Here is a 9,882-nt window from a genome sequence, read left to right on the forward strand (position 1 = left end):
GGGCGGGTCGCGACCCGGCGGGCTCAGGCAATCCACTCACCTCAGCCTCCCAAAGGCATGGGATTACAGGCTGAGCCACTGAGCCCGGCAGTAAATATTTAGTTAGTTAGTTAGTTAGTTATTTGTTTGTTGGTAGAGACAGGGTCACACTACATTGCCCAGGCTGACCTTGAGCTCATGGGCTCAAGCAGTCCTTCCAGGTACTAGGATTAAAGGCATGAGCCACTGAACCCAGTCTGGTCAGTCTTTTTTTGGGGGGGGGTCGAAGTCTTGTTCTGTCACCCAGGCTGGAGTGTAGTGACACTCGCAGCCACCTCAGCCTCGACCTGCTGGGCTCGGGTGTTTCTTCTGCCTCAGCCTTCCAATTAGCTGGAACCACAGATGTGCACCACCACTCCTGGCTGATTTTTTTATTTATTGTAGAGACATGGTCTCGCCACGTTGCCCAGGCTGGTCTTGAACCCCTGAGCTCAGGTAGTCCTCTCACCTCTGCCTCCCAAAGGTTGGGGATTATAGGTATGAGCCACTGTGCCTGACCCTGGTCAGTCTTTTTCATCATAGGCATTGTAATAGGTGTGTAGTGGATCTTTTGTTTTCTTTTTGAGTTGGGGTCTCTCTGTGTTGCCCAGGCTGGAGTGCAGTGGTGTGATCCCTGCTTACCACAGCCTCAACCTCCTGGGCTCAAGCAGTCCTATCAACTCAGCTTCCTGACTAGCTGAGGCTATAGGTGTTTTCTAACATACCCCTCAATTTTTTTGTATTTTTTGTTGACATGAGTTCTCGATATGTTGCCCAAGCTGGTCTCGAGCTTCTGGCTCATGCAATTTTCCCACCTCAGCCTCCCAAAGTGCTGGTATTATAGGCATGAGCCACCGCGCCCAGCCACATTTTTAACTTTTCTTAGTCTTGCTACTTGAAGGACAGCTGGGCTGTATATAAAATATTTGGTTCATGTTTGTTGCCCAAGAATTTCTATGAGAAATTCTAATGATAACCAATTTTCCTTATTTTGTAAATGACTTGGTCTTTTTTTTTTTTTTTAGTTGGAGTCTCACTCTGTCACGGGCTAGAGTGCAGTGTGACCTACTGGTCTCAGGTGATCCTTCTGCCTCAGCCTTCCAGTAGCTGGAAATAAGGCACATGCCACCATGCCCGGCTAATTTTTTGATTTATTGTAGTGTTGAGGTCTTGCCAAGTTGCCCAGACTGGTCCCGAACCCCTGGGCTCGGGCTGCCCTCTCACCTCAGCCTCCCAAGGTGCTGGGATTACAGGCATGAGCCCACGCTGGCCTTACGTATCTTACTTTAAGAGAATGTTTTCATCTTGCAGACTGAAACTCTGTCCGTTGAACAACAGTCCCCCACTTCCCTTTTCTCTAGCCCCTTGTAATCGCCATTCTTTTTGTGTCCATGAATCTGACTACTTGGATACGTCCTACAGGTGAAATCATCTAGTCAGTGTGTTTGTTTTGCTTTTGTGGGGATTTTTGACTCATGCTAGTCCTTGAATGCTTTCTGTTTTCTTTGCCTTTCCACATCCTGTTGGTTTTCATTTCCTAGGCCTGTTTTCTCTGTATGATCATTCAATATAGATTTCTTTCTTAATTAAAGTATTTACTGTTTTTATTTGACATTTGAGGATTTTATCATATTTTACATTGTGTGTGTGTGTGTGTGTGTGACAGTGTGTCTTAAATTCCTCTTTAGATCACATCTCTTGAGTAGACAGCATATTTTCATATACCTGTCAATGATGTGCATAGTGCTTAGTAGATAGTAGGCACTAAAAATATTTCTTTTTAAATTGAATTAAATAAAAATACAAGTAATTAATGATTTTTTAGGTCTTTTCCAGATTACGTAATTTCATTCTCATATAAAATAAAAACTGATTAGTTACTATTAAAATCTCGACACGTTTATAAGGTCAAGAGAAAATATATTCTTTGGACCACAGGGCTATGGTCAGATTAGCAGTACCATAGTCTATATAAAGTCATGTTAATGGCCTGACTTTTTTCCACTCTGCCAAGAAGCTAACCCTTTTATCTGGTCTTCATTGAAATGTAGCTATTCTTGAACATGTCTGCTCATTGTCAGTGGAGAGGAAGTAAATTGTGGAGACATTCACATCATGTATGACGTGCCTCTTAGAACGTCGCCTATGTCCGTCGTTGGGGTTAAAGTCACACAACCTCCAAGCAGGTGGGCTTCCTGTGGCTTCACCTGGGATGTAAAGTAGACATTTTCAGTGTGATGCGGTCATGTCTGGAGTAAGATGACTCTTGGTACTGGCGAACGTACATTTTTGGAAGATACCTACCTGAACGTTAACTGTGTTTATTCCTTACCGTCTCCAGAGTGACGATTCTGACATTTGGGATGATACAGCATTGATAAAAGCTTATGATAAAGCTGTGGCTTCATTTAAGGTATGAAATGTCTATTGGCTCTTTTTCTTGTTTTCTCGTGTGACTCATTTGGAAAGAAGTGCTAGCATGCTAAAGTGCATGTTTGGTTTTCATTTTGAAGACTGGATGCCAGGATGGATTCGTGAAATCAGACCCCTTCAGCAGCTGATGGCCTACTTACATATCATCCCTTTTGCAGAGGCAGTTGAAGCATAGTTTTGTTCTGCTTTGTTTTGTCTTTTGAGTCGGAGTCTCCCTCCGTCGCCCAGACGGGAGTGCAGTGGCCGCTCCCGGCCACCACAGCCTCAACCTGCTGGGCTCCGGCGATCCTGCCGCCTCAGCCTTCAGCCTTCCGAGTAGCCGGAATTACAGGCACGCGCTACCACGCCCGGCGGATTTTTTTGATTTATTGTAGAGATGAAGTCTCGCCAAGTTGCCCAGGCGGGTCTCAAACTCACAGGCTCAGGCCATCTGCTCACCTTGGGTTCCCAAAGCGTGGGATTACAGGCTGAGCCACCGAAACCTGCCAATTCTGGATTCTTTTTTTTTTTCCAGTTGGAGTCTCACTCTGTCGCCCAGACTGGAGTGCAGTGGCCACTCCCAGCCACCACAGCCTCGACCCGCTGGGCTCCGGCGATCCTTCCGTCTCAGCCTTCCGAATAGCCGGAATTACAGGCGCACGCTACCACGCCTGGCTGATTTTTTGATTTATTGTAGAGATGAGATCTCGCTGCCCAGGCGGGTCTCCAACCCGCGGGCTCGGGCAATCCACTCACCTCAGCCTCCCAAAGGCGCGGGATTACAGGCTGAGTCCACGAGCCCGGCTAATTCTGGATTCTTAAATAGACTTTCCAGTATATACTGAAACTAGAAGTGGACAAAGGGAGAGTTACCAAGAGAGTTTTTTAAACTACAAATTGAGAGGGGGCTCAGTATGGGATTGCAGAGGGAAGTAGTCTGAGTAAAGGAGGAAAATAACTGATTTGGGAAAATGACAGTAAAAGTAATACACACATTGGGGCCCTACTTTGCCATGTTATCTAGGGTGCCATGAACATTCAGAAGAAAGAGACGATTAACAGGGTTTAATGTTACAGAGAGATTGAACGCAAAGGAACTTGATTAAAAGGGTCTTTAGAGCTGATAATCAGTTGTATGATACCTTTGAGAACAGTTATGTAATGTGTGAGACAGTGAAAAAAGGAAGTAGAGACTTTCTGAGGTGATGGGGCCTTAAGACCAGCTTATAGTGGTACCTGAATTATGTTGTGACTTTTTGTTATTGTACCACCCTGTTACATGTACATTTCTGTTCCTGTTTTCATAGCATGCTCTAAAGAATGGTGACATTTGTGAAACTTCAGATAAGCCAAAAACCACACCTAAAAGAAAACCTGCTAAGAAGAATAAAAGCCAAAAAAGGAATACTGCAACTCCCCTGAAACAGGTTATTTTGAAAGTGACATTTAACTTTGAAGGATTTCTTGTTACTGTTCTTATTAACTAGTACAAAACATCTTTAACTTACGTGATTTGCACTGTGTTTTCTATTTTCATGTAATCATAACATTTCAAAAATGATTACACTTTCTGTTGTTTAGGAACATGTATGTCAGTAATGAAAGTATGAGAAATTAGATGGGAATGATACATGCTAAAATCAAGATGGTATTTATTTTGCGTGTTGGGGGAGAAGAAGGCAGTGCTATTTGGAGGAGTGTCTGCTATCTGACAGCCATAAACTGGATTGTGCTTTACTTTTTTTATTTTTGAGTTGGAGTCTCTGTTGCCCAGGCTGGAGTACAGTGGCATGTTCACGGCCACCGCAGCCTCGACCTGCTGGGTTCAGGCAATCCTTCTGCCTCAGCCTTCCAAGTAGCTGGAACTACAGGCATGTGCCACCACGCCCAGCTAATTTTATGTTTTATTGTAGAAATGAGGTCTCGCCAGGTTGCCCAGCCTGGTCTCGAACCCCTGGGCTCAGGCGGTCCTCTCACCTCAGGCTCCCAAAGTCCTGGGATTATAGGCGTGAACCACCACACCCGGCCTGTGCTTTACCTCTTAAGCTGAGAGATGGGTATCTTTTTTTCTTTTTTCCTCAAAAAGCCTAAAACTGTTAATTCTAGGGAGCCCAAAAGTCTAGGTAGAATCATTTCTGCTTGTTAAAAACAGAAGACCCAGAAGCTAAATATTTTAGTATCTCGTAATTTCATTGTTGCCAAGGGGGATGAGAGCTAACGGTTGGTGAGCACTTGTTCTGTGCTAGTACACTTTATGTACTTCCAGCAAATATGGGAAGTTGATTATATTATACTCATTTAACAAATGGGAAGAATAAAACTCAGAGAGATTAAGAAACTTGTCCATGATTATATAAATGGGAGAGTTGGAAATCGGACTTATGTAAATCCTTTTTCATTCTCTTACTCTGCCATCAAAACAGTTAATTATCCTCTCCACTCCTCCACCCTCAAAACCTAAACAAGATGATTGTTTTTCCTCTTCAAAAGAAATGTGTGTGTCTATAGTTTTGATTTCTTTTATAGTGGAAAGTTGGTGACCGATGTTCTGCCATTTGGTCAGAAGACGGCTGCATTTACCCAGCTACCATTGTTTCCATTGATTTCAAGAGAGAAACCTGTGTGGTGGTTTACACTGGATACGGAAATAGGGAGGAGCAAAATCTGTCTGATATACTTTCCCCAACCTCTGAAGCAACTAATAACGTTGAACAGAATGCTCAAGAGGTAAGGATACAACAAATTCAATTTCTGGAAGCAGAGACCAGATGGGAAACTAAACAACATCACTAGTCATCAGTTTGATCCGTAGAAGCATTAGATTTTTCTTAATGACATCTTTGTGAGAAAAATATGTGTATTTTTTCTATTTAAAGAATGAAAATGAAAGTCAGATTTCAACAGATGAAAGTGAGAACTCCAAGTCTCCTGGAAATAAGCCAAATAACATCAAGTCCAAAGCTGTCCCATGGAACTCTTTTCTCCCTCCACCGCCCCCCATGCCTGGGTCAGGACTGGGACCAGGAAAGGTAAACCTTCTAAAGGTAGCCCAGTCTAGTTAATATTGGGAGTTTTAACCCCTCCATTAAGTGATTGTTTCTTCGTCGTGAAACTTTTTTTTTTCTTAGTTGGAGTCTCATTCTGTTGCCAAGGCTAGAGTATAGTGGCCATTTACAGCTTCCACAGTCTCGACCTGCGAGCTCTGGTGATCTTTTTGAGACAGTCTTCCGGGGAGCTGGAGCTACAGGCATGTGCCACCAGACACGGCTAATTTTTATTTATTTATTGTAGAGATGAGGTCTCACCAAGTTGCCCAGGCTGGTCTTGAACCCCTGGACTCAGGCAGTCCTCTTGCCCCCATCTCTCAAAGCATTGGTATCATAGGTGTGAGCCATCATACTCAGCCTCCCATAAAACTTTGGTCATTCTCTTTAGATGTTACACACACTTGAGAATTTTTGGAAAGGAAATGTGATAACACAACATAGTTTGTACTGAGGGACTTACTCAACTACTTTTGTGGAGTATTAGTATTCGACTAATGATTTAGCAAATTTGCTTAAGTTAGAAAGAATAGTAATACTTTATAATAACTGGATAATATACTGTAGTTCCCCATGTCACCTGTATAAGATTTGTCAACAGATAAAATCCTGAGGAGCTCCCAGATTGTTTTGTAGAATCAAGTGTAAATTAAAATGTAAATACTGTTTTTACTTATGGTTTTTTTATAATAAGTAACAAACCATGGGTTAGGTTATGTCATCAAATCCAAGGGTATGTCCTTTTCCTTTTTTTTTTTTTTTTTGAGTTGGAGTCTTACTCTGTCACCCAGGCATGCTCACAGCCACCGCAGACTTGACCTGCTGGGCTCAGGTGATCCTTCTGCCTCAGCCTTCCAAGTAGCTGAAACTACAGGCATGCACCACCATGCCCAGTTAATTAATTTCTTTATTTATTGTAGAGACGAGGTCTCACCAAGTTGCCCAGGCTGGTCTCAAACCCCTGGGCTTAGGCAGTTGTCTTGCCTTGGCCTCCCAAAATGTTGGGATTACAGACTTGAACCTTAATTTCTTTATTTATTGTAGAGACAAGGTCTCACCAAGTTGCCCAGGCTGGTCTCAAACCCCTGGGCTTAGGCAGTTGTCTTGCCTTGGCCTCCCAAAATGTTGGGATTACAGACTTGAGCCACCATGCCTGGCCTGTCCCTTTCTTATTCTTCTGTGTAAAGCAGTGATTTCTTTCCCAAAAGGTAAAAAGCCTTTATTTTGAACCCTTTGCACTTGGATGTCCCCTCTGAGGGAACATCATAAATTTAGTAAACCACTCAGATGTCCCCTCTCAGTAGACATAAAGTGATTGCTGGTGATTATGCAGGACAAGCTTATGCCAACGCATATTTTTTTTTTAAATGTATGTTTCCTTGAAGTTTTCCATGTAAATTGCACAAAAAAAGTAAATAAAGTGATGGCATACATACTGAGATATGATCGATCAGTTGAGAAGTGATTTTCAGGAATCACAAGTGCTTCCTTCCACATCTTCAGACAACAGACTGGATAATAAATTACATGTTATTAATGTAGGAGGAAGAAAACGAGATTTCTCAGACTGCATTGTCTGCTTGAATAGAAAATCACCAGGTGGAAGAAATCCAACAAATTATTATTGCACAACATGTCTCAGTGAACCAGCAAGGCATATAAGATAGAAAATTTTGATTTTTTTTTGGTCATAGATAAGTGTCTCTATCCAAAATTTCATTATAAGCCAAATATCACTACAATAAAAAAATTGGTTCCAACACTATATTATTTAATATGTAAGTCATTTGTTTTCACTGTTTTGTAAAAAAGTGTGGTCACATTGCTGGTGGATGGTCCACGAGATGTCTCTGAATGCAAAGGGTTAATGTGTACAAAGAAAGGAAATGAGAAAGATCTAGAGGTTTTCATTTGACTTGAGCCTTTTTGTCTTTAGAAATTGGTATGTGAAATTCCATTTCATCTTTTTGATGTGTATAATGCAGATATTCTGAGTAATTATTTTTATCCTTTTGGTATCAAATCCTTTTTCTTCCTTTCAGATTGAAATTAAATTAATTTTTCTCTGAAATATTTTTTATAGTCAGGTTTAAAATTCAATGGCCCACCACCACCACCACCACCACCTCCCTTCCTGTCATGCTGGCTGCCTCCATTTCCCTCGGGACCACCAGTAAGTACAAAAGAATTTAGACTCAAATTTGCTTTCACATGTAGTTTGGAATTTAGCAGAATATAGGGAATTAGAAGATGTCATTTTAGCCCGGCTCGGTGGCTCAGCCTGTAATCTCGCACTTTGGGAGGCCAAAGTGAGTGGATTGCTTGAGCCCGCGGGTTCGAGACCCGCCTGGGCAACTTGGCAAGACCTCATCTCTACAATAAATCAAAAAAATTAACCGAGCGTGGTAGCGCGCGCCTGTAGTTCCAGCTACTTGGAAGGCTGAGGCGGAAGGATCGCCGGAGCCCAGCGGGTCGAGGCTGCAGTGGTCGGGAGTGGCCACTGTACTCCAGTCTGAATGACAGAGACAGAGTGAGACGCCAACTCAAAAAAAAACAAAAAAGCAAAGGTATCATTTTAGATCATCCCTGGGGCCAGTTGTTTGCTTATTTGTTTGTTTTGTTTTTGAGTCAAGGGTCTCTGTCACCCCTGCTAGAGTGCAGTGGCACACTCACAGCTACCACAGCCTCAACCTGCTGGACTCAGGCAATTTTTCTGCCTCAGCCTTCCAGGTAGTTGGAATTATGGGTGCACGCCACCATGCCTGGCTAATTTATTTTATTGTAGGGATGAGGTCTTGCTAAGCTGTCCGGGCTGATCTTGACTCCTGGGCTCAGGCAATCCTCTGGCATCTTTCTCCCAAAGTGCTGGGATTAGGCGTGAGCCACCACGCTCAGCACCCAAAGCCAGTTTCCAGTGAGTAAAACTTTGAACTAATCTGCTAGTATCTTGTTTTTAATGCCCTCATGTTACCCAGATGCAGTGCTCTTACAGCCCAACTCTGAGCTCTCTGTCCTTTGCTTGCAGAAGTTGATATCTGTTCTATAGGAAGGCAGTTCTGTTAGAAAGGATGTTTTGTATGTTTGTTTGTTTGTTTGTTTCTTTGAGTTGGAGTCTCACTCTGTCGCCCAGACTGGAGTGCAGTAGCCACTCCCAGCCAACGCAGCCTGGACCTGCTGGGCTCTAGCGATCCTTCCGCCTCAGCCTTCCAGTAGCTGGAACTATAGGCACACACTACCATGCCCAGCTAATTTTCTTTTATTTATTGTAGAGATGAGATCTTACCAAGTTGCCCAGGCGGGTCTCGAACCCGTGGGCTCAGGCAATCCACTCACCTCAGCCTCCCAAGGTGTGGGATTACAGGCTGAGCCACCGAGCCCGGCTTAGAAAGGATTTAATTATACCATATATCAGGGATTAATGTTTGCTTTTCCAGGTATACTTGGATATTAACTTCTGATCATGTAAACTGGATTTCTAATGGTAGAGTTTTAGGTACTGTATTAACAATAGATACCCAGACACTTTTTGGCAGATCGTGTGTATTGGGAGTAGGGCAGGTGTTCTATATAAGACCTTTTACTTAAAATGACCCTTCAAATGCCGTGTGGGTTTTTTTGTGTGTGTATGCTTGTGTTTTGAGGAAAAACATAAAAGAACTTATGCTTACTTTTTTTTTTTTTAACTCATTACTCCATAATGGAACTGCTGTATTGTCTAACTAAATCAAATTGTTTAAATATTTTATGGTACCTATTATCTTTTGATCCTTGTTAAATTGAATTTTTGTTGGTATTTTGTTACTATTGTCTTTCTCCAAATGTTAGATTTTTTTTTTTAATGGAAGATGATATGGAATGTAGGAAAAACCCAATTAATATCCAGCATTCTCTGTGTAGTGTGAGCCTCCAGCTGTCACAATCTTGTTTACTGACTGACTATAAGATAAATCTTTTCATTTCCAGATAATTCCCCCACCACCTCCCATATGTCCAGATTCTCTTGATGATGCCGATGCTTTGGGAAGTATGTTAATCTCTTGGTACATGAGTGGCTATCATACTGGCTATTATATGGTAAGTAATCATTCAGCATCGTTTCCTGACAATTATTTGTAACTATGTGACTTTGTTTTGTAAGTTTAATAATACAACTATTTGTCCCAGGCACAGTGGCTCACGCCAGAAATCCCAGCACTTTGGGAGGATGAGGCAAGAGGATTGCTTGAGCCAAGTAGTTTGAGACCAGCCTGGGCACCATAGTGAGACCCATCTCTACAAAAAAATTTAAAAATTAGCTGGGTGTGGTGGCATGTGCCTGTAGTCTCAGGTACTCAGGAGACTGAGGCATAATGATTGCCTGAGCTCAGGAGGTCTAGGCTGCAGTGAGCTGTGATTGTGCCACTGTACT

At 42.5% G+C, this 9,882-nt stretch overlaps 1 protein-coding gene across 1 annotated transcript in view; it reads left to right on the forward strand.

Annotated features, from left to right (window-relative positions):
• The window catches only part of LOC103270354 (survival motor neuron protein), a 21,292-nt gene that overhangs the window by 2,887 nt on the left and 8,523 nt on the right, over positions 1-9,882 (forward strand). Inside the window, exons 2-7 of the mRNA XM_008067885.2 lie at positions 2,360-2,431; positions 3,738-3,857; positions 4,957-5,157; positions 5,307-5,459; positions 7,558-7,647; positions 9,438-9,548. Of these exons, the coding sequence (XP_008066076.1) occupies positions 2,360-2,431; positions 3,738-3,857; positions 4,957-5,157; positions 5,307-5,459; positions 7,558-7,647; positions 9,438-9,548 (747 nt within the window). The remainder of the gene's footprint in view (positions 1-2,359; positions 2,432-3,737; positions 3,858-4,956; positions 5,158-5,306; positions 5,460-7,557; positions 7,648-9,437; positions 9,549-9,882) is intronic.

Source organism: Carlito syrichta, unplaced genomic scaffold (assembly GCF_000164805.1).
Source record: "Carlito syrichta isolate Samal-C Ts95f unplaced genomic scaffold, Tarsius_syrichta-2.0.1 Scaffold309812, whole genome shotgun sequence".
Taxonomy (NCBI): domain Eukaryota; kingdom Metazoa; phylum Chordata; class Mammalia; order Primates; family Tarsiidae; genus Carlito; species Carlito syrichta.